We start from the raw sequence: 24,542 nt of genomic DNA, 5'->3' as shown, positions 1-24,542 counted from the left end.
ATATAGATAATATAAGGGCTTCGCTACGACTTTAGCAGCCCCGATAAGACTATTATAGAGTCGGACCAGTACTTATAGATAGCCAGAATCTATATAGCGATAGATACCACGGTAAATACCGCGATAATACCACTACGGGACACAAATAGGTCCTTATAGGTCCTTTAGCTCGCTACTATATAACTATACTAAACCGGCCCCTTTATAATATTAGGAGATATCGACTTAGTATTAAATACCCTAATTAAAGACCTTATAACCCTGGCCGATAAAACCGCGCCGTGTTACTATATTAGCACCCCCGGACTCCTACCTACTTCCTAGTAGAACACCGAGCTAACCGCTTTTCTTTTTTTCTTTTAATTCATTACGCGCATACAGCCCTAAAGCTATAGCGCGGCGCCTGTCGCCCTAAGGGCGAAAGGCTATTAGAAGCTAGGTATAGTAAAATAAAGCGTAGTAGTAATACACAAAGGAAATCCTCCGTAATAAACTACCTAATAGACCTACTAGGTAAACAAACCAAAGCAAAATAAGTAGACCGCAGGAATCGAGGTTTACGCCCGGTACCACTCAGCCGAAGCTATTTTAGTAGGTCAAGGATAGGCCTATAAGGCCTGTATTCCTCTTTTAGTACCGAATAATAGCGGCAGAGCTAGCGGTAGGCCTACTAGGGCTTCTCGCAGGGCTCTTCGTTCTTTTTTATAAAAATAGCAGGAAAGAATAAGATGTACTGTATCCTGTATAGGGGAGCCGGGACAGGAATAGCGGTCGTTAGCGTAGTTTTAGGCCCTTTTTTAGAGGGTTTTAAGGTATCCGAAGCCGGGTTTTAACTACGTAAAAGCCGACTTTACCCACTTAGGGCCCTAAGTTAGTAGTTGTTTTCGGGAGAAATAGAGGTTATCGCGGACTAGGCGCCTATATAAGCGGCCTAAACGCACCGATTAACCTCTTTTCTCCGCCTCTTCTTCGTCGTTCTAAAGAGCATTCTAGTCTTTAATTAAGGCTTTATTAACCCGGCGTTTTAGGTGGCTAAGGGTAACTAAACTAACGGGTTTAGTAGCTTTTTCGGGGTTTAACACCCCTTTAGCCACTGTATCCGCTAGTTTGTTCCCTTTTATCCCCACATACGAGGGGTACTACTATATAGAAACCGAAATGCCTAGTTAATTAAGGCGTGAGATAAGGGTTTTTGCTTCTATAGCCTACTATAAAGTGCGCTAAAGCTTCTAAATAGCCGCCTAGGAATCGCTAAAAATATAGCACTCTAGGGAGCTAGGCCTCTGCTATAAGGCAGTGTATGGGGCCTAAAGAATAGCGTATAGTTCGGCGTCCGCGACTTTAGTAGCGGCGCCTAGGTTAACGCCTATCGCTTTACAGGGCCTTCCAGTATTAGTCCACTATATTATAGTAGCTGCAGCCTGCGAGGGTTCTATAGGGGGCCTAATAGGATAGCCTAAGGAGCTGTCGGTATAGAAAATAGCGGCCTATTCGCCTAGGTTATATTATATTTTAGCGAGGGCTTCGAGGTAGGCTATTTTCTAATCGAGGTTTTCGGGGCCAGGGCCAGGGCCAGGGCTAGTATCTGCTTTAGGTCGGTCTTCAAGGGGGAAAAAGGGTCTTAGGTCCGCTATAGGTTCCGAAGCCTAGGGGACCTCCTACCTAGCCGAAGGATCCTCGATATCCTAAGACTAACCTACTAAAGCCACTGTTTTTAGGCCTAGCCTATATAGCTGTGTGATAGGCTATAGGTTTTGAAGAAGGGCGAGGTCTAAGCGCTTTTATTTAAAAGGTAAAGCGTCTTTACTATAGATATATAGTAAGTAAGTCACGACACTAATAGGATAAGTTCTAGGAGGCGGAAAGATACCGAGATAAGGTCGTGGCGGTAGTAAAGCGCCTATACCATCAGCAACTACTATACTTAACCGGCAAGAATAATAACCTCTTTTAGAGATTTTAGAAATACATAACTAAGGGTAAAGTATTACCGGACCCCCTATTAGTACTACTACTATACTAAGATAATAATAATAGCCTAGCCACTCTATACGCTAAGACAGCCGGAATTCTGAGTTAGAAGTTTCCCCCCTCTCCACCCCCCACCCTATCCTACTATCTATAGACCTTTAGTCGTAAAGCTCCCCCCTGGTTAGGATATCCGCCGCGATATTACCGTAGCAGACGTATAAGGGCGCCTTAAGAAGACGAAGCCCTAAGTAGTACTTAGGCTAGATAGACTCTTAGCAGGGCTCTTAAAGGCCTACGGAACCCCTTATACTAAAGGCTAAGTATAATCTTTATATTATACCTCGAAGTAAGCTATTACCCGAAGACGTGCCGCTACGCTACCGTGGTAATCTTTAGGAACGAAGGCCGGCCGCCGGCCGATTATAGAATAGCGAAAGAGTAACGACCGATATTACTCCTTAATATAATAGGCAAAGTCCTTAATGAAATACTAGCCAACTGTATCGCCGCTATAATAGAGGAGTATCGGCTACTCCTAGAAAGGGAAATAGGTAACCGAATAGCGCGAAGCACTAAGATAGTAGTATAAAGAGTCACGGAAGCCGTAAAGGCGAGCTAGACTTATAGTAGCACCGTTTCGATACTCTAACTAAATATTAAGGGCCTCTTTAATACTATCCCCTATACTTATCTCCTTAAGGTACTCGAGAGAAGAAGGCTTCCCCCTTAGCTTATTACGCTAATTAGTAGTTTTCTCTAAGACCGCACGGCCTAACTACCACTTCACGGCGAGACGGCCCCTCCGCGGTACCTTTAAGGGGGCGTCCTATAAGGATTACTAATATCCTGTATTCTTTATAGCTTTACCCTTTATAAAAAGCTAGAGATAACCCTAAAAATAATAGTAACGGGTTTTATAGATAACACGAATATTATTGTTTTTAGGATACTTAAGGTATAGATACGGTACCGCCTAGCCGCCGTGTAGCGAACCTACCTAAACTAGGAACTAGCGAGCAGATTATAGTTTAAACTAGGTAAGTATACCTATATCCCTTTTACGAAGTCGCGCTAAGCCTTATACACGCTACTCCCCCTTAGCGCTATATCGGTACTAGCGGTAAAGACGATATAGCTCCCAGGCGTTAAGCTAGATAGGAAACTCGACTTCCTATAATACGCTAAGAAGGTAAAGAGTCGCCTCGCTACCTAAGTATATACACTTTTAAGGCTTAGTATAGTAGCGTAGGAGTATAGCTTTATAAATATATAGAGGCTATAGCTTATAATAATTAGACTAGGAATAGCCGACTACACTTTAGCCGTTTATAGGATTAAAGCAGGCCCCCGATATAGCCCCGTAGCGGCACTTATAGCGGTATATAAGCGGTATCTTAGACGTATAGTAGGAGCCTATAAGACTGTACCTATTAGGTTCCTTAAAAAGAAGACCTTTATCTCCCCCCTTAATCTATATCTTTCAAGTCTTAGTGCTCGGAAAGTCATCCGGATCTAGGAAAAGGGTACCGAATATAAGATAGTAGCTAGGGTATTTACCGTGGCGAGAGCCCTCGCGGCACCGAATTAATACTATAAGATATAGCCGGCCCTTATATAGACTACCTAACTAACCGTCTTAATAACCTAGGCCAGGGCAGTACCCTTAAGGAAAGCTCTTATAAAGGTATAATAATAAGCTCTAACCAGGTAAATCCCTGGCTAGCCAGCACCATCGGACCTAAGGAACCCAGGATTTGGGGGGCAACCTTTACTATAGTAAAAGAGGTGTAATAAAGATATCTTGATCTAACTAAGGGGGCGCGCCCCCGGGGCTTAAGTATTCCACGGGTAAATCCCGTGGAATCCTCGGTTTCTATATATAGGAACCCGGGGGATTCCTCGGTATTTACTAATTACACCCTAGGGAAGCTATAATATACCCCAAAGGTACCTATAGCGTACCCCGTGGGTACTATACCTTATGCTATAGTACCGCTAGGGTACCCTGTAGTATACCGTAGTATACGCGGTAGATTCTAGGGCGTATTATATAAGGCAGAACTTAAACGGAGGCGAGACGTTCCTAGTTAAGGCGAGGATATTAGGATTCCTATTAATACCGTACCTCTACGGCGACAAAGGTGTAGAGATAGCGGAGTATATAATATTTTAGTATTAGGATATAATAAAGGAGGAGCCTAAAGACCTTTTCGTCGTTATAGGGAGACCGCTTATAACTAAAGAAGACTTATATAACGTACTAGAATACGATACCGAAGCTGGAATAATAGCTAAGTAGTGCTTATAACCGAGGAGGCCCAACGATTTCCGGCTTACCCCTATGATTACGAACGCCTACGAAAACTCGGTAGCACTATAATAAGGCAGGAGGGATATAACCATCATTATCTAATTAAATAAGGGCTCGATAAACCAGGGCCCTAGCGGTACTAAAATAACTACTCCTTATTATCTTCTTTCTCCTTACCCCCCTTAAAGGTACTAACTCCGTTATTAATATACTTAAGACCCTAGAACGGTTAGCCGACTCTGTACTACGCGGAGGCTATAAAGAGACCGTATCGAGGCAACTTATATAATAATCTTATAGGAGACCCACTATACTCTTGACGCGCCGAATTCGGCGTATATCATGGATATACTAAGAAAGGGACAATAAGATATACTTAGCTTATCGGGTTAATAATACTAGATATATCACGGACTAACCGGTTATTAGTACAGCACTATATTCATAGTATAGCTAAGGATAGTATCTATAAGAGTTATATCCATAACCTAAAATGGCTTATTTAGTAGGAGCAGATATACTAGGAATTAATAAGTTATCGTCGCAGTATCGCTATTTTATAGCTAAAAGATAGGATTTATAAGACTTATATCTATAACCTAAAAAGGCTTATCTAGTAGTAGCAGACACACCTAGAATTAACAGGTTATTGCTATAGTATTGCTATTATATAGCTAAGGGATTGTAGCTATAAAAGATATCGCCACGACCTAAAAGAGCCAAGGCTATATATAGATTCCTAGATATCAGGCTCTTGAAGGTTAGATATAGGGCCACTAGGAGTTAATAGGAGGTTAAGAATTAAGATATTAGGTATAATAGTCTTATATTAAGGGAGTCAGGCGGGGATAGATAGGAGGATTCTAGTTAGACTCCGGATAGCTATAAAAGGAACGCCCTAGGGACCTCTTTCTAGAAGCGGGTTACGAATAATCTAAGGCCTTAAGACCTATCACCTATAGACTAACCAGTGTTCACTTAGGGCGTTTCGGTTACTAACTCTCATTCCACTCTATACAAGAATACCTTTAATAGCGTAATACCCCCTATAACTCCTCTAATAAGGTACCGCCACGGCCGAGACCGGAAGGTAACGCCCAAGAGATAGCCTATCTAAAGGATAAAGCCGCCGTCTTTAGGCGCTCCACAGCTTATAGAATACTAGACTATTAGTATAGCACTACTAGAATACCGAAGGGGGATTACTTAGTACAGCGATACCTACGCTACCGGCGGCCTTAGCCGTTATATATACTAGATAGACTTCTATAAAATGCTGCTATTACTTTTTAGTAGTCGGGGGATCCAAAGACCTATTAGACCTATCCACCCCGGCACCCTAATAGCACTCCTACGGTAAACTAATAACTTATATCCTTATAAAGACGCCGGCTATTCGTATACTAAAAGTAGGCGACACCTATACTCGTAGTATTGGAATAGGCTTCGATGTTATTAGGGTATAACCCTAGGCGCTTACTATAATACAGGCACCTACTATAAATTAACCGACACGATACTATATTAACACCGTAAGGGCATATATACAGTATTATATAGGTTACACCGCGCGTATAGCGGCGGTTACTATTATTACTAGGAGGTATCTACGGTAAAAAGCATAGTACTACTAAGGCACTACCACGCTACTAAACCACTTATAACTTAAGATTATTAAATTTATCGTTATTATTATTATTGTATCTATTATTATAGTATTACCTAGTTAACCCTATATTACCGTAGCGCCACCTATAAGCCACGAACTACGTACGACATAGGGAAAAAAGAGGAGAACTAGGCATAAACAAATAAACAAATAGAAGACGTTACTAGTTAGTATAACGCCGTGACGGCAGGCCAATAAGGCTATAAACAGGAACGTAGCGCGAGGAAAAGCCTATAATAAGCTCTAAGGCGTTATAGGAAGAAAAAAAGAAAAGTAAGAGGTCCTTATTATTGATTAACTATGTATACGGATACGGGCGGAGCCCTGCCCTTTCTGCCTACCGCCGGATAAAGAAGGCACCTACCACTAAGGGAGGCAGAAACACCTATCTTATCTTTTCTCTTCCTTAATTAAATAGAAGGAATAATAGGAACGGTCCCCGGGGATATATAGAGGCCGGATATAGTATACTACGGCTACTATATAGCGGAGGCGCCGCGGTACCCCTATAGTCCCCCCGCCCCCTCGCTAAGGACCGGTCTAGGCTAACCCGAACTATAGTCTACTACCCTTCCTATTAGCTATTAGCCTAAAGGTATAACAGATACGCAGAAAAGACGAACCAGGGCTATATCGGCCCCGTAGTAGAACTACTCAAACTAAGGACGAGTATAAAGGTTTTCCTCTTTATAGCCACCCTAGAAGGACTATAGAGTCCAAATTAGACTCCTATAGACTAGATAGGATAGCGGAGTAATAATAATAATCATAATAACGTACCTATCTACCTACCGAATAAATAATTAACCGATAAGTAAGCAAAGATATCTTTTAACGTATCCAACGCCGAATAGAAGGCCACTACCCTTATTAACTAGAGGGATTACATAGTGTGGAAGCGCGCTATACGCGGTAAATCTGCCTCCTACCAGAATAACTATCTTAATTTAAAGCTATGTAATAAGAAGGCCGATACGTACCTGCTCCTTAAGCCTACACTACCTACAAAGCCCTTATCGTTAATCCTAACGCGACTAAGGAGGCTACGGCTACTCCGTCTTCTATTATTACTCCGTTTTCGACTATCATGCTAAAAGGCGATAACTAGTATAAGAGTATACCTTCGTAGATATAAAAAGATTATACCTCTTAGTAGTTAGGCTGGTTATAGCCTACTACTCCGTAGTCGTTTATAAGATAAGGGCCGGCTCTTAGCACGGCCCCTTAGCGGCACTTATAGCAGTATAGAACCGGTGCCTCCGACTAGTACTAGGAGTCTATAAGGCTATACCGGTTATAACTAAAACCGAGTAAGGACGTTCTAGCTAAGGATTATAAACAGGATATTAAATAGATAAGGAGGTTAATCTAGATATATCACGTAGCTAACCAAAACAGAACCCATAACACTACAATCTTCGAAGAAGATATAGAATCAAAGAGCTTAGGCTAACTAAGCCAACGTAACTTAATCTAGACTAGTACCTTAATCGTAGCAGAAGATATAATAAGAAAGGATAATAATAGATAACATAGTCCGGAACAGTCTAGCTACTATCCTATTATATAGGTAGGTGGCCGCGCTATCCCAGTCTTCGGCTATATAACTAGCTACTAGAACTATACTAAACCGTATATACGCGGTTATACTACGGCCCTAGTTATCTCGACTACGCCCTTATAGTATAGATAACTCCTAAAATAAGGAGATATAAGTAAATAAACTAACTAAAGAGCTATTATATACTCTTATTCCTCTAATCACCCCGTCTTCTATATATACTAAGTTAGGGGTCCTCTAAGTTCTAGTTCCTCCGTATATACTCTTCCCTGGCTATCCTTACTAGTTAAATCCTTAAGACGCCCTTTATTAAGTCCTCTATATATACCCTACTTACGCTTCCTTAAAATCCTCCCTCCGACTATATTTCCCCTAGTTTTTCCCTATAGTTAGACATTCCCGTGGGGTACTGCGGACTTCACTTATATAAATACACATATATAATTCCGTACCTTTATTTGTGTTCTGATATTCCTTGTTAGAAGGAGTAGGCGGCTACCGGGGCAGTACTTTTGGTTCCCCGAGTCGGTTCTATAGGGTATATATCATGTATGTCACATAGTCCTTTTTATAGTACTATTTAAGGTAGATAGACATTCCCTTAGAGTACCTTTAAAATATCCAAAGAATAAGAATCATGAGTTCGCGTAACGATATTCTTGTTCTGACATTCCTAATGTTAGACATCCCCGTGAAGTACTACGAACTTCACTTCGATGAATAGGTACACATACATAATTCCGTACCTTATTTGTGTTCTGACAAATCACAATAGGCACCATGGTTTATCTCCAACCAGCCACTCGACCCTCGTCCCACCGATTCTTACGTTCCTGGCGAAGATAATACAGAGTCTTTGCATCTTTATATCCGCGAATCCAGTCCACGACTTCTCTCTCCAAAGCAGTCGATCCGACCACGCTGTTCTCTATGAAACTTTCCTGCATGGCAGAACATACAGCTGCCTGCTCATGGACCCCTTGTGCCAGACGTTGGTAGAGAGAGGCAGGAGAGAAGGGGCCTAAGACGACATCCATATTAGACTGCTTTTGACGCCACTGCCTCTCAATTGCATGTGTCGAAAGGAGCTGGGTTTGCGTCGAAGACCGTTGATGGTTGATCTTCGATTCTAGTTCGATCAATTGAGCAGCGAGCTCGATATTCTTAGTCAATGCAGCGTCCAGGGTAAGATGAGAGTCAAAACGGGATTCGTGAATGGTGCCTGGTGATTCGGTGAGAGCGTTTAGAAGCGCAGGTTGTGCCAGGACATTGGCTAGGTCTTGCGTCCTGCACCCATACGGCCGTCAACATTGGATCCCGACTTCCGCAACTGAAAGCATGAAGACGCAAGAGCACATACGATTTATCTCGAACGACATTGGGAAGCCATCCATCACCTCGGCTCGGAATTTGCGACACATAATCACCTTTCTGGCCAGCTTCCGGAGGACATGCCGACACCTCGAGGGTTGATTCGATACTGGCACTGACGGCTGTCGCTGTCTTCTTGGTAGACGTTCCTATGACACTGGAATCGTGCCGTCGAGCTTTGGGTGGGATGACGGGTGGACCCAGTCCATTCATGGCCAACCGAAATAGGGAGTCAACCAAGATAAATGGTGTTTTTCTAGGACAGCCACAAAAGATACCAGGTATTTTGCAGGAAGAGGACCTAACGGCTCAAGATTACCATGACCGGATGAGAGTGAAGTAACGAATACGAGGGAGATTGTTACGGGTTGTACCCGGTTAGTAAACCCCGGCACGAGGCACCGGGTGTCATATAAAGATACAGCGTAACTGGAACCGTCAAAAATTGGGGTCAAAATTGAAGGGTAAAATGTCGAATACTGCGTAACCGTAAAGGGTAAATACGATAAAACCGGTCAGATCGAGAGGTTCCAAATTGATTATATTAAAGCCGTTAACTGTCGCATTAGCACGAGCCTCGGGGGTGGGCATAGGCCTCGGGGATCAGGAAATAATAAGGGTGGACCCACGGTAAAACACCGGATAGTATCCAAATAGAGCAGTACTTCCGGAGGAGTAGTGCGCTTATAAAAATAGGGTAAACGGTCTCCCACACATTATAACTTAATATAATATGCACACGCGAAGATTTCCCCTAAGTTAAAAGAGTGTATTTATCGTACGATAGTTATAAGCCCGGAATATAACGCTTAAAGGTATTTAATATCTTCCCCACCTTTAAGCTATTCTTTTTACCCTTCCACTATAAAAGTAACCACGTTATAAGCACTTAATCGACTATGGTTAATCTAATTAGGGTAACCTCTTCGCTTAAGTAATAGAAAATATCCTCTAATATTCACCGCGATTACTAGATTCTAACTACCTAGAAGGACTGGATTATATAGGAACGTAGTATCCGCGGGAAGTTCTTCTCTTTTTAGAACGATTACCTTAATCCTTAACTAGATAACGACGAAGTAGAAGCCTCCCTGCTACTTAAGCCTACGCTACCTAATATTCGAAAATACTAAGCTAAGACTATAAAGGTTCCTAAGTTAATAGAAGACCTCTCCGCCTAAAGAAGAACGCGATACCTTTAAGACCGCCCCGTATATCGCGAAGAAAAGGCCGACTATAATAGTTGGTAATAAGAACTTAATAACCTACGCTCCTATATCCTGGCTGTAATCTACGCCCCTCTTAGCGACCTCCTTAGGGCGTTATAAGAAGATTAAGTAAATAATATAAGGGCATAGACTATTACCCTTTACGAGTACGTAGTTCCCACACCTATAGATTAACGCCGTTAGACTTTATAATACTACTAATACCTGGTTACACTGTTAAAGACTATACTAAAGGATATAGATAGGTAGATCTCGACTTAGAAGGCTATCTTAATAGAATACTAATAGACTAGGGTTATTAAGATAGGTTTTATAGAGTATTAGGTAAAAGATACCCTCGCGGCGATATATACTGTTACTTAGGAGTAGTATTATATCTACTTAGTAACGAATAGGCAGAGGATTAATAATAACGGGCTATTAATTAGGGACCTCGTGTAGGACTTTAAGGTCCTGTTTAAGTCTATATGAAATATCTAGTCTCCCTTGTAGATACTATATATCTGTAAGGGAACTAGAACCGAACTATTCGTACTGCTATTATCATAGAGATACTATCGCTATTACTACAAAACACCGCTATCGCTACAGAACTATCGGCACTGCTATTACTATACAAATACTATCGCTATTACTACGAGCCTTCGGTATTACTATAAGCCTCGGCACCGCTATTACTCCGGAGATACCACTAAAGCCCTGTCGTCTTTTTAACGATAGGCATATAAAAGATACCTATTAACGGCTACGCCCGCTGGAGATATAACTAACGGCTACGCTTATAGAGGGTAGATTAAACGGGCGGCGATTAACCTAATTGGAGTAATTAGAAGCCGGGGATTAAGGTTAAATTAAATGATTAAAAGTATTGGTTTAAGAGCGTTTTTAAGATCCTTTTCGAGGATTAGTTTTAAGATAGACTATTTTTAAAATAGAAAGAATTAAGAGCTGTTCGGTTTAAACCAAGGCCTCTGATTGACTAGTCGGCCCGGATTAATCCGCACTAACTAGAGGGGTGTATCGTATTAGTATAAGCCTCGGGGGTGGGCATAGGCCTCGGGGATGAGGAAATAATAATGGTAGACTGATAATACGCCCTAGATTCTACTAGGAACGCCAGGGCGTACTACGGGAGTACCACGGGCGTACTATAGTATAAGCCATAGCACGGACAGGGTATACTATAAGTACCTTTAGTGTATACTATAGCTTCCCTAGGTTATACCCGGGTTTCTATATATAGGAGCCAAGGATTCTACGGGGTTTACCCGTGGAATACTTAAGGCTTAGGGGCGCGTCCCCCTTAGCTTAGAGAAGATATCTTATTTTATTACCCTTTACGGCACCCTAAGGTTACCCTTTTAGAAAAACCTGGCTCCTAGGTCTAAGAGTACTAGCTGGCTAGATATATACTAGATTAGGGTATATTAAATAGTAGTAACTAAGTTTCACGCGAGGTTTATATACCGCCGTCTTATAAAAGCTACACGACGCCGCCGCGTCCGCTATAAGTACTATATAAAATAGCTTAACCGCTTATCGCTAAATAAAAACTTTTGATATTACTAATAATATCCTTCGAGTATATCCTTCGAGTACCTTCGTACTCGAACAAAGGATAGCTTCCCTGTAAGCCTAGACAAGGCATTACGTCTTAGACAAAGGATTACGTCTTAGACAAAGGATTACGTCTTAGACAAAGGATTACGTTATTATTACGATCTCGATCCCTTTACAAAGAAGGAAAGAACAAAGGATATTAACCCGTCTCCTCAGTTCGGTTCTTCCTTCCTTTATTCTACTTCTTAATCGTTTTTTAACACAATCCAAACGCGCGCAGAAACCCTATATTATAATCCCATTGTTACTATCTATTTTTCCACTGCTTTTCGTGACTTTCGTCCCTTCCACTTGTCCGTAATCTTCAAAAAAACGCCTCCCCTTTAATAGGTCTAGGCGTGGAGTATATAAGCGAATTATTATCCTTAGGTCGTATACTCTTAAACGGTATCTATACCGCCTTTCTAATAACTACTAGTCGTAAAAACCCTAAAGCTCTAAATTATAATTAACGCTAACCCCGCTAATAATATTCCCGGCCCCCGGGACCTTAAGGGAATAGAGAATATCGTTAAGATAGGTAACGATTATCCTAATCTTACTAAGGAAGCCCTTTCGCCCGAGGTTTATACCCTAATTCGCGTTACTAAGTAAGCCTATAATCTCCCTAGCTTACCTAACGCTACTAGCGCCTTAACTTCAGGAGGAAGAACCACGGCCGCGATATTTACCGAGGAACCTATATACCGACTAATATAGATCTTAACGCTAGCAAAATTTATTAGCGCCGTGGCTAAGTAGCTAAGTAAGGAGCCTTATTACCGGGAACTCCTTATAAGGCCCGGCTAAGCTTAGGATCTTAAGGGAAAATAGCCTATCCGTCCCTTTACTATTAGTCCTAAACTTTTCACTATTAAACCTAAGCCTAATTATAATAATAAAGGGGCGGGGCTAAGCTTACTTCCCTTACGCCTTATTATAAGTATAATAATCGGCGGATTCCTAGAAGATAAAAGGGATATACTACGCTCTTTTATCGAATAGCGTATTAATTAATAGTCTAACTTATTTTTCTTATTAATACTAACTACTAATATTATTTCCGATATTACTAACCGCTAATCTTTTATTATAGACCGCTATACTACTAAGTCTACCTATTATTCGCTAATTATAAATAATGAGGATAAATACTATAACTTAACCTTATCGGATATTATCTATATTTCTATAACCGCGAATACCGGAGGAAACTCCCGAAGTCACGGAGACTATACTAGTCTTAGCGGTATATAAGGCTACGCCGCTAATAGTAGAGTAAGAGTAGGAATAGTAGTTATATTATATTCTATACCTCGCTCGGGACAATATAGTCCTTAATAAAGGTTTCGGCCTATAATCCTACTAAGGCGGGGAGTACTATAGTATATCCGCGCTCTAAGAGTATCAAAAGTTTTTATTTATCGTGTAAGAAGTTGTTATATATACATGCCATGTTAGGAGTAAATAGGCGCTTCGCGAGATATTTATAACCCTACATCTAGACTATTTCCTATCGAATGAACTATAGTCTTTTTCAGTTATATAACGGGCCGGATTACTAAGATTATAATCCGAGTAGACGCTTTCAGAATCTGCACTATATAAAATACGGTGGTAGCGGTTCCCTAACGGTCCGAGACAGTTATAATTGTATATAAATGCCTTTATTAGTTTTGACTCATTTTATGACGATTTTGAATATGCGTTATCTAATAATTAAGAGTCTTACTTGATAAATAAAAGCCCTACCCTTTACCTTTTACTATCAATGATTAAGAAACTATTTAGCTGCGCCGATATAGCGTGTTAATCTATAAATAACTATTAAGATACCGGAATATAAGCCTATTACCTATAAATCCTATCGCAATTAGGAGCTCTAGAGTAAACACTACGAAGCTACGGCCGTTAATAATAAAGTCTAGGAATATCTACGCCCTAACGATCTAATTTCCCCTCCTTAAAGGCCTGTTTTGCCTTCATACGCTAACTTCTAGCCTTCGCACGTAACCCTATAAGCAGAAGCTACGCCCTCGTAGTGGTTAGATCTAATACCTACTAGCTAGTGCGCCTACGACTCGGCGATATAATACTCGAAAATATAGAGAGATAAATATGCTAGGTATATTACCAGTATTAAAGCCGTTTTAAACTAATAGACTAATACTATCGATAAAAGCCGTAAGCTGCTACTACGTAATCCTACGCCTAAAGAGGTATTTAAAGCTATCCGCCGAGATACCGCTTCCTATATAGCGACCCGCCGCGTTATTACCTACGAAGAGTATAACGAATACGTCCGTAGCACGCTAACAACTTTAAAGAAGCTATAGGAGTGGCTATCTAGATAGTAGAAGCTGCTACTACGCCTTAAAGAGGTCTAATCGAAGCCAGTAACGTATATATAGATAGTAAGCTTCTTTAGAGGGATACGTGTAATAACTAGGCGCGACTAGACCGAAGCCGAGGGACGCCTTTTAGATAAGAAAGTAATCCTCCCCGAGGACCTTTATACCCTTGGTTAATAATATATTAAGACTAGACTTAAAGATTAAGGAAAACGTGGTAACCATCGCGCTATTATATTCCCGGCACTATATACTAGAAGCAATAAGGGCGAAGTTACCTTAGGTGCCACGGCTAAGCCTAAGAAGGGTAGCTGTGGGAAGAATAGAGCTAAGAATCCCTTTATGGCTAGATCTATAGCTATACCTTCTACTGCTTTAGCTAACCGTTTCTCTTCTTAACGCTGCTAATGCACTCTATAAATAGGGTAGATATACTACGTATACACTATGCCTAGTTATAATATTAACGCCTGCTTCTATCTATTTCCGGAAACGGTATATAACGACTAGTCTCCTTTCGAGAGCACTAAAATAACTATCTAACGGATCCTTAAATATAGCCTACGATATGCGCGGAAGTAGAAGAACTAAGTACCGTAAAGAAGGTGAAGAAGGATATAAGCCGGGACTCTATATAGCTTAAAGAGGCGTGACTCGACTATAGTAGCGTCCGTAGCGGTTTCTCCTACGCCGCTAGCTTTATAGCAGAAACCGCTATTACTAGGTATTCTTTTCGAGTCTCTACTATCCTTAGTTCCGGCGCTATAATCTATATCTTTAACGATTTTTCTCGTTTTTCTGATTTTACCCTAGCCACGAAGGAAGACTATGTAGTCGTAGGTAGCTTATCGCTGCCTATTAAAAGTTACGGTAATATGACCGTAAATTTAAATAAACTAATAGGAGGCCTCGATTTTAGACTACTAAACGTCGTATACTATGAAGACTTTACCTATAATTTAATCTTAAACTAACGGTTACAACTACGAGGATACTAGTAGGATTAGAAGCTATTAGCCAACTATCTTCGACGTGCTAACAGATTAATACTATACTAGCTAAGTCATTACTTCGATTAAACCGTTATTAAATTCATGCCCTCTAACTAATCTACGGCTGCTTTTCTAGGCTTTTCTTCTACCCGAAAATCGACGGTATTATATTTAAGCACTACGGAGGGTATCCTATAGTCTCTACGGCTAGGGCGCGCTGGCCCTAAGCCTCTTAGGCACGTAGAAGAGTAGACATAGGGGGTTAAGATTAAGGGACTAATAACTATTAAATACGTGGCCTACGAGCTTATAAAAATAAAACGGTATATTAGTAAGTACCCTCGCACCGTACCTACTTATATAGGGGAATAGTAGGTAATCGATTTCATGGATTTTAACAAAACGTCCGACGGCGATTCAAGGTTTATATTTTTCACCGACTGTTATAGTGGCCTTATAGCTACCTACGTTATAAAGAGTAAACTAGTAGCGGATATCCTCGTAATAATTAAGGAATTTCTTGCCTAGGTAGACCGTTAATTAGGATATAAGGTACGCGTTTTCGAATCTAATAATTAGCTAACTTGATCCTATGATATAACCTAATTCCTACGTGAAGAAGGTATCCTTTTATAGGTATCCGCCCCCGATACTTAAGCGTAGAACGGGGGTGCCGAACACGCTACTGCCGTGGTGACCTGAAAGAGTCGTGTGATAAATATCCACGTAAAGCTCCCGCCGTTTATATAGCCTAAGGCTATTCCCACGGCTACGTATATCTATAACCGCACGCTACGAAGATAGTGTAATAAAAAGGATTAGAAAACGCTATACAAGGTCCTCTTTAAAAGAAAGCCGATTTTATTATTTCTTCGAGCCTACGGCTATAAGGCGTACGTAATAACTAAGGACGCCTAAAAGAGCACTAATAGGCTATTAAATCGCATCGCTCCTCTTACCTATATCGGCTACGATTCCACTAATATCTTCCGTATCTAGGTACTAGGCCGCAGCCATAACCGTGTTATACGCACTGGCGATGTGGACTTTAAAGAATATACCTTCTTCGATATTAATATTAACGCCTTTAAGGATAACCTTCATTAATTAACCGAGGAATGACTAGTGGACCTGATTAGTTAGATTAAATAAAAGTGGACTAGAGATTCACGGCCGTTTATAGACGTATAAGATAAGGACCCCCCCCCCCCTTGTTTATATACCCGCTTATTTTGAGTTTAATATGCCCCTGCCCCTGCCCTCGCCGGGGCTAATTCCCCCCGATATATCCTCGGCGCGGTTCCTCTTTATTTAGATAGATTACCTTTATTCTACTCTATTTACTATAGTAAAGGTCGCCCTTTTAAAGCCTAGAAGCGCTAGGTCTAATAGTACTGGCTGGCTACGGATTTGCCTGGATAGGGCTTATCAGGAAGGCCCTTTAGAATAACTAAGAGAAGGCGGAAAAAAGAGATATATTGGTATAGCTAGGCCGCCTTTATAGGCGCTTAGCTTATAATAACCTCCGTTTCCCCGAAAAGCCACTACTAATACAGTGCTCTAGATAGGTAAAGTCGGCTTTTACTTAGTTAAAACCCGGCTGCGGATACCTAAAAACCCACTAAAACAGGGCCTTAAACTACGCTAACGACCGCTATTCCTATCCCGGCTCCCCTATACAGGATATAACCTGCCTTATACTTTCCTGCCCTTTTTATAAAAACGAACGAAAAGTCCTATAGGAAACCCTAGCAGGCCTACTCCTATATCTGCCGGTATTGTTTAGTACTAAAGGAGGAATATAGGCCTTATTAGCCTATCTTTTAGGTACTAAAATAGCCTCGATGGAGTGGTGCAGGGCGTAAACCTCGGATTCTGCGGCCTAGTTCATCTGTTTTGAGTTTTACCGATTTTGTACGTCAATAAGGCAAATTGTTACGGAGGATTTCCTTTATTTAGCACCGTTATCTACTGTATCTAGCTTCTACTAGCCTAATCGCCTTTAGGGCGATAGGTGCCGCGCGATAGCTCTAGGGCTACACGCCCGTAATGAAAAAAAGAAAACAAAAAGAACCTCGGAACCTGGATTAACGCCTTTAAAGGGAAGAATATAGATTACGTTTTATATATAGCCCCTTATTTCAGCAAGCGAACGACCTTTATTACAGACTCTTCGTATACTAGTATTAAACCGTATATTTGCTCCTTCATAGATAACCTAGTATCTATTTTCTGTAGCCTACGGTTATATTAAAAGAACCAAGAGGCGGGCTTATCTTTAAAAAAGTAACCCTGAATTAATAAAGTGGACTTTTCTATAGCTAGAGCTCTTTTTAGTCTTATTAATTTATTAAGTATCCTATAATCCCTTGAAATCATTAAAACTAAGCTTCCTACTATAGAAAAGATACGTAGAAAACCAGGTAATACAACTACCGCTAAGACTCTATAGCACTTATACTATCACGATCTCTCTAGGCCTGTCCTACTAGCACGTGCTATACACATATAGCTATAATTTCGAGCCGATTAGTACTACGTTAATCGATTACTACTAGCGATAGAGTCATTGTAATATAATAGCTAGTAATACACTTCTATCTCCTACTCTTACTTAAGGCTATAATAGTATAAGGAGAAGACCGGATAAAAGGCGCCGTCCAGATCTCTAGTACGGGGAAGAAGAAGGGCGAAGAAAGAATAGTATTTAATGGTTGCCTTTAGGCTTTAAAATCACGGCTATAAAGAAGCTGTGGAATACTCTCCTAATATTAATAGGCCCCCCTCCCCTAACCGCCTTGGCCCTATACAAGCCGGGTATCTTGGCTCCTTAGTAATTGACCCGGATCTTCGATAGTCTAGAAGCGATTAATGATATTAACCTAGAGAGATATAATTTCCAGCTTATGTCTGCTAAGATTAAAGCTAAAATGCATATATTAGTATAGAACGCTAAAGAACAAAGTCTTATATAGTAGAGAAAAGAAAAAGAGATAGGGGAAATGGATATAGTGCTGGCCGTTTCTAAGAAGTAGAGTTATGATAGTGTAGATAGTAATTTAGTTTATATATATTTCAATTCACTCTTAACTCCTACTATAGTATATATAGTAAATTATATTATATATATAAAATGAATATATACTTAGATCCCTTACTATACTTAGCGGCTCCTACTACTTTACTCGCAAAGTAGTTATTTTTACGGGGGCCTAAGCAAGGCCGTTATTATATAATAATAATTTACTAAAGATAATAAATCAACTGTATAGCTTATAAAATATACAATCTGAAATATATATAGGGAACTCACTAAGTATTATCTCTGAAATATGACTATAACCTGGTCAGTTTTAAGTTAATTACTCTAAAGGACTACTATTATGGAACTATTCCGACAGACACATAGTTATAAAAGACGGCCCGTGCGAGGTACACAAGACCTACAATGGGGACTCGACTCGGCCCTTGACAGGGCCTTTGTGGAAGCAGTACCCGACAGTTGACAGGTACGAGAACACACAAGTTTGTTCCCATGTCCAGCAAGGAGGCCACGATGCCGACAATATAGGCAGAGAATACACCGAATCATGAGTGCGAATACTGAGACAAGTTCTGAGGGTAAGCCTTTCGAGGACGGACCTTACATATTACGAACACTCCTGAAGGACGTGCCGTTGTCTGCGGATGGTGCCGACAATGGGACGAAGATCAATTGCGTTGAGTACTTTGGTGCGTGGCCGAGGACTACAGCACAAGCGAGTCGACAGCTGACAATCGCTATACAGACCACAATCTCTACATTGGAACGAACGCAGCCGAACTCCTTCACTACGTCCATATTCCCCCAGATGCAAACCATATGACTGCAAAGCAGACCTTCATCCTCGCGTCTAGGCTCCAACCGCCGTTCTCTGAATCGAGCACCACGCGGCCCGGAGTCCAACAGATCTTACTCCTGCCCAAGGTGTCGAAGGCATGCGTACTATGCAACTGGACCGTCACCTTCTACTCTCTGCCAGAGCTCAGTCCTGTCTTCGGCACTAAACAAGTAAAGAACTGTAACTGGGTTGGGGGAGTGGACTTGAATGAGTCACGTGAAGGCTCTGATGCTTCTTCCGCTGTTACGATCTTGCTGTCTCTGAATCGAAGAATACAAGTCGTAAGAGTGGGAGATGATGCGACGGCCGTCAAGGTTTGGCACCCTGTCGCCAGCCCAGAACTCATAACCGATTCTAATTTCTATCATAGAAAATCGACATTGGGGAGAGCATTGTTTCCGTACGACGAGACTCAATCGCGTGCGTGGCTGATTCCAGGAGCTATGCTTTGTTGGACATTGACAGGCAGTTGAAAATCCCGCTGATGAGCATTTCGTCCGTGGACGACTTTCAACAATCCAGTTCAATCGGCCGAGCCCTAGACGTTACCGGGAGTCATGACGCAGCTATTTCAAGAAGCGCTTCGGCTGCCCAGAACCGTCGTTTCTTGAGTCCGAGTGACTCCCATGGTCATACTAGAAGTACAAGCTTGGGGGGCGCCGTATCCAGTGGTATACAGGACAACAATCTCAAGCCATCTGATATTCACCGGCTGTCACAGGATTCAACTGCAGACAAGCCACTACCAGGTCTCCCAGACAGCACCACCACCGATCTCCCGCACTGCGATGTCCCAGCGAGGCCACGGCCACGGCCCGTCTTCCTGAAGCCGCACATTGTCTCGCCGACCCCGGAGGAGTTTCTTGTTGTCACAGGCACAGGACCATCAGAGCCAGGCATTGGACTTTTTGTAAATCTCGACGGTGATCCTACCCGACCAACCATCCAGTTCGACCGATACCCACGGGATGTTGTTGTTGACGAGGGCCTATCCGATTCACGCACGCAATATCCAGCTCCCACTGACGGAGACGACGGATACATCATTGCGTCTATGACGAAGAGCTCTGGCGGTGCACTTCACCATGGTCTCGAGATCCAGCGATGGACTAGCGAGGTCGCGGGGACAGAACCGTCGAAATTTTGGCTTGAGGCCGATGATACGTCGACAGCCCTGGGCATAGGGTCAGTTTCTGAATGGGGCGAGACTTTTTTTCGTGAAGTAGTGGACGGGCTACGACAAACAAGATTCTCACTGTTCGCCCTAGACAATTCAACGTTGTTGCGGAAGACGGGCGACTCCGACATTAACACATCTCTGGACCAAGTCATTGGAGAGCGGAAGTTGTTTGATCGGGACACCGATACGCAGAGCGACGACGGCTCCCTATCTGAGGGTTGGGAATTCAGGCGGAATGCCGAAGAAGAAGGGTATGCTTCTAGGTTCGCGAGGGCATATTCGCGGTTAGCCGTCTGGTCTGGGAACCGCATCTGGTGGGCAACTCGTAAGCCCTTGCTTCTCCGGCTAGATGCCCAGCTTGACGCTGCATATGCACACGGGCACGATTCCAGTCCCTTGAGCATTGACCGCCGTGCAGTCTTACGTGTTTTGAAATTGATCCGGGGGAGAGATGCGAGGTCAGAAGTTGAATTTGTATCGCTCAGCTACATCCGCCAGAAAGCGGGCATCATGCTCCTTGATGATTTCCTAAACCCAAGTGGCACCCCTTTTTCGGACACGGAGGTCAAGGCATTGGAGGAGGTTTTGGCTGAAAGCTCACTCGATGCTCGCGTCGTCATCTCGCTGATTCCCGGTCTTCGCAATGAAGTCGTGGAAAGTCGCAAGGGAATTTGGGTATTCGACGGTGTCAAAAAGACCGCGGAACAGCACTTACGGCGGAACACCTTCGAACAAGGAAAGATGCCATTTTCGACACTTGATACTAGCATTTTCCAGTTCTTGCGACGATTCCTATCGTCGTGGAGGAAAAAGAAGGGTTTCGGGAGTGTGCCGGATGATAGGGAGGTCTTCCGGACGGTGGATGCGGCACTCTTAACGGTTCTTCTGGAGCTGGATCGGCGCTCCCCAGTCTCCCACGTGAGGGCTGAGCTGTACGAGATGGTCGATAAGGGGGTTGATTGTTTCGACCGAGCCATCTCCCTACTGGAATCCTATCACCGATTGTTTGTCCTCAGTCGACTCTACCAAAGCCGAAAGATGGCCGGTGATGTGCTTGGGACATGGCGCCGTATTATTGAGGGCGAACGGGATGACGGGGGCGAATTTCGCGATGGCGAGGCTCGCGTTCGAGACTATCTCACCAAAGTCAGCAGCCAACCTCTCGTGCGCGAATACGGCATCTGGCTCGCAAATCGCAACCCGAAGCTGGGTGTCCAGGCTTTCGCAGAGGACGAGGGCCGGGCACCGAAATACGCACCAGCCGAAGCCATAACTATACTTCGTGATGAAGCACCCAGCGCGGTCAAGTACTACTTGGAACATCTCGTCTTTGGGAAAGGCCAAACAGCCTTTGTTCAGGACTTGATAACCTATTATCTTGATATCATTATTGGCGAATTAAGATCGTCCGAGACTAGCCGGGAGACTTTCGCGGCCACGTATGTGGCATATCGCGCCCTCCAGACACCTAAACCAACATACCAACAGTTTTTGACAGACAACGCGCCAGCATACAACGAAGTGTGGCAAGGTCGCCTGCGGTTATTGCAGCTCTTAAGCGGAACATGCGAGTATGATACATCCGCCATAAGGGAACGCATTAGTTCCCTTCCAGACGAACTTCTCGTCCCAGAAACAATCATCCTGGATGGGCGTGAGCAGCACCATGAAAATGCCATTCGTCTTCTCGTCCACAAACTGGGCGATTACGATACCGCTATTTCGTACTGCATCCGGGGTGGCTCTAGTATCTACGCCCGATCCAGCCAGAAACGAGACAGCATGCCAACACATCAAATGCAGGCACGGCTGTTCCGTGCTGTTCTGGGAGAGTTCCTCTCCATCGAAGACGTCAGCGACCGTGTCGAACAGACGAAGTCGCTCCTGGAAAGGTTCGGAGGCTGGTTCGAGCTTGATGACGTACTAGCCTTGATTCCAGATAATTGGTCTGCCAGTGTCGTCTCGGGTTTCCTCGTCCGGTGTGTACGCCGCCTTGTCCAAGAACGGCATGTAAGTTCGGTAAAGAAGGGCCTGAGTTCAGCTGAGAACTTGCGTGTGGGTTTCGACTTGATTTGCAGAGTCGAAGAACGAGGCCCGTCAATTCAAACATCGCAGTGCGACCTGTAAAAACCGAGCCCATTTCTGCTCGCGCCTAAATGCTAACTGGGTTAAGCTTCTATGTAAGCGGGATGAAGATAAAGCTTGCGCAACACTTCCCAGCCCCTTTATTCTCGAAACTGGACAGTGACTGGCCTGTCTGACCTTCTCACATACTAGTTCCCTGTGTCTCCTATCCATGGACATCTATTGTCTGTGGGTGGATAATTTACCGTCCGCAACGGTAGCCGGTTCGAAAGTGCCCACCCGCATAACGGGCAAGTCCTTGCCGTTGTCCGTCCCTCCCCCTACAGAAAAGGCACTGCGAATACAGAGACGAGAAGAAGCACGCCTATGATTGAGCATATCTAGTGCGGCGTGGAGCGTGGCACTTTTGCTTCATTGAGAGGCTTGATACATTTTCTGAACCTACTTCGAGGTCCGCCCAGGTCGTGACTATCACGGCCCTTCTTGACCGTCTTCGGCCTTGCGCTTCAGCACAGCGACCACAAGCCACCGCCTCTCGCCGCTAAAGTTATCAACTCGTCTATCAGGATTCCACTCCCTTTCGGCACCGAGAACATCTCGCTCCCATATTCTTTCCACTTCCAGACCCACAGGGCCCAACTGGGCTGTGTAAAAAAAACCGCGCACCTTACCTCGCCCCGTGTGGAAGCCGGCCACAACCCAGACCCTGGCATTGGACGATGGCGCCAGAAACCAGCAAATAGATGCGAGGAGGTTAGCTTGTTGCCATGGCATCCACAGACAATCGGCAACAAAAATGCTGTCGAAGGCGTGGCGGTTGGTACCGGCAAAGTCACTGTTGTCCAAGTCGCCCCAGGCATGGCCCTCGATGATAATTTGGTCAGTTACCTTACCAAGCAGCGAGCTGGTGGCGGTAACATTCCGAGCCACGTTTCCGTTTAGCGTGGTTAGAACAGTCAGGGCGGGGTAGTCGGTGATGACAACCCTGCTGGCACCTAGCAGGCCGGCCATGATGCTCGGTAGCGCGGTTCCGGCGCCGAGCTCTATGGTGTGTTGGGCGCGAACATTGAAATGGTATGGCTCCGGTGACAGGACACCCTTGCCACTGGCGGGCGCGTCGAGGCCCAGGCTCCCCGCTTCGATGAGCTCGGCCAGCAGGAGAGATGGATTCCAGAGATAATGGCTGAACAGCTTCCGGTCCGCTTCTCCAGCAGGATCGGCAAGTTCGAAATGCAAGGGCTTGGGAAGCTAAGTCGAGGTATAAAGGAGGCCATGATCGGCGTCACCGTGGACATTAAGCTGGTCGTTGGGGTCGAGAGTAGATAGGGCGGTAGATAAGATATCCTCGGGGGAGGACACAGGAGGACCGGTTAAGGAGATTCTGTCGACGAGGTTCATCATAGAGCACCATCAAGAACAGCGGGAAGACGGTAGCATATTTCAAGCGGAGTTCGAAACTTGTAGAGAATGTGCCATGTAGATTACAGCCTTAGACCGCGCGTTCACTCCAAATTGATTGTATTGAAGCCGTTAAACGTTGTAAAAACGTGAGGTTGTAGGAGGCAAAATTAATGCCCGACGATCCTACGAATATCCACCTTCCGTGCCTAAACGTCTTATCGGCCGTTAGCTTATCCGCCTCCGCACCTATTTAGAGATATCTATACGATACACCCCCTTAACTGCCTAAATATACTAAAAGTATAGGTAGTTAAAGCTATTTATAGCTAACCGATACTACCGGTACTATATAGCCTTTCTTAAATTTATTCTCTAAGCGTTCTAAATAATCTGTTAAGACTTCCTCTAGCTTCCTTTACTAGAGGCGTTCCCCTATATCTACCACGCCTACCTAGGCTCGAAATACGATAAATTTATCGCCCGCTAACACCTGTATTAATCCTTCTACTATTATTTCGGCGCCCATAATATAACTAAAGTTAATCCTCCCTTACTTCCGGGCTTCTCGTAGCTAGTAGTTATAGAAATTTATATACCGTAAACTCGTACTTAATATAGCGATCTTAATATTTACTAGCGGGAGTATCTAATTATTATTATATAAGATTTATAGTTACCGTTCGTTAAATTCTACCCTTATCTATAATAGTACTTACTATATAAAGATACCCTCCTCCTGCACGTTATAGAGGTCCCCGCATATTCGGGGGGATATTTATTAGCTTACGTGCTAATAAGTGGAACCACACTGCCTCTAGCACGTACCCTCTTTAGGGGGGAGGGTATATACCCTACTATGCGTAATTAATTGCACCCACACACACACACTACACCTACGATCGAGCCCTAGAGCCTACGGAACTCTAGGGAGCGCGCACCAC

General features: G+C 43.4%; 3 protein-coding genes across 3 annotated transcripts; 1 reads left to right on the top strand and 2 right to left on the bottom strand.

Annotated features, from left to right (window-relative positions):
• Nucleotides 1-8,297: 8,297 nt before the first annotated feature.
• Nucleotides 8,298-9,435, bottom strand: SODALDRAFT_343992 (hypothetical protein; the record flags this gene model as incomplete). Its single annotated transcript, XM_028613144.1, has 2 exons — nt 8,873-9,435; nt 8,298-8,799 (listed from the first exon to the last, which is right to left on the bottom strand). The coding sequence occupies exons 1-2, from the start codon at nt 9,094-9,096 to the stop codon at nt 8,298-8,300; spliced, it is 726 nt and encodes a 241-aa protein (XP_028467949.1). The 5' UTR covers nt 9,097-9,435.
• A 9,127-nt stretch (nt 9,436-18,562) lies between these two features.
• SODALDRAFT_332305 (hypothetical protein) lies at nt 18,563-22,512 on the top strand. The gene is made up of 4 exons (XM_028611673.1): nt 18,563-18,786; nt 18,843-19,249; nt 19,306-22,295; nt 22,393-22,512. Exons 1-3 carry the CDS (start codon nt 18,645-18,647, stop codon nt 22,240-22,242), a joined length of 3,486 nt encoding a protein of 1,161 aa, XP_028467948.1. The 5' UTR covers nt 18,563-18,644; the 3' UTR covers nt 22,243-22,295; nt 22,393-22,512.
• A 159-nt stretch (nt 22,513-22,671) lies between these two features.
• SODALDRAFT_339425 (hypothetical protein) lies at nt 22,672-23,598 on the bottom strand (the record flags this gene model as incomplete). Its single annotated transcript, XM_028612857.1, has 2 exons — nt 22,672-23,448; nt 23,494-23,598. The coding sequence occupies 2 exons, from the start codon at nt 23,596-23,598 to the stop codon at nt 22,672-22,674; spliced, it is 882 nt and encodes a 293-aa protein (XP_028467947.1).
• Between the last annotated feature and the right edge of the window lie 944 nt (nt 23,599-24,542).

The sequence above is a fragment of the Sodiomyces alkalinus genome (assembly GCF_003711515.1).
Source record: "Sodiomyces alkalinus F11 unplaced genomic scaffold SODALscaffold_3, whole genome shotgun sequence".
Taxonomy (NCBI): domain Eukaryota; kingdom Fungi; phylum Ascomycota; class Sordariomycetes; order Glomerellales; family Plectosphaerellaceae; genus Sodiomyces; species Sodiomyces alkalinus.
Note: the sequence above shows the minus strand (reverse complement) of the source record. Positions and strands in the feature narration are given on the sequence as shown.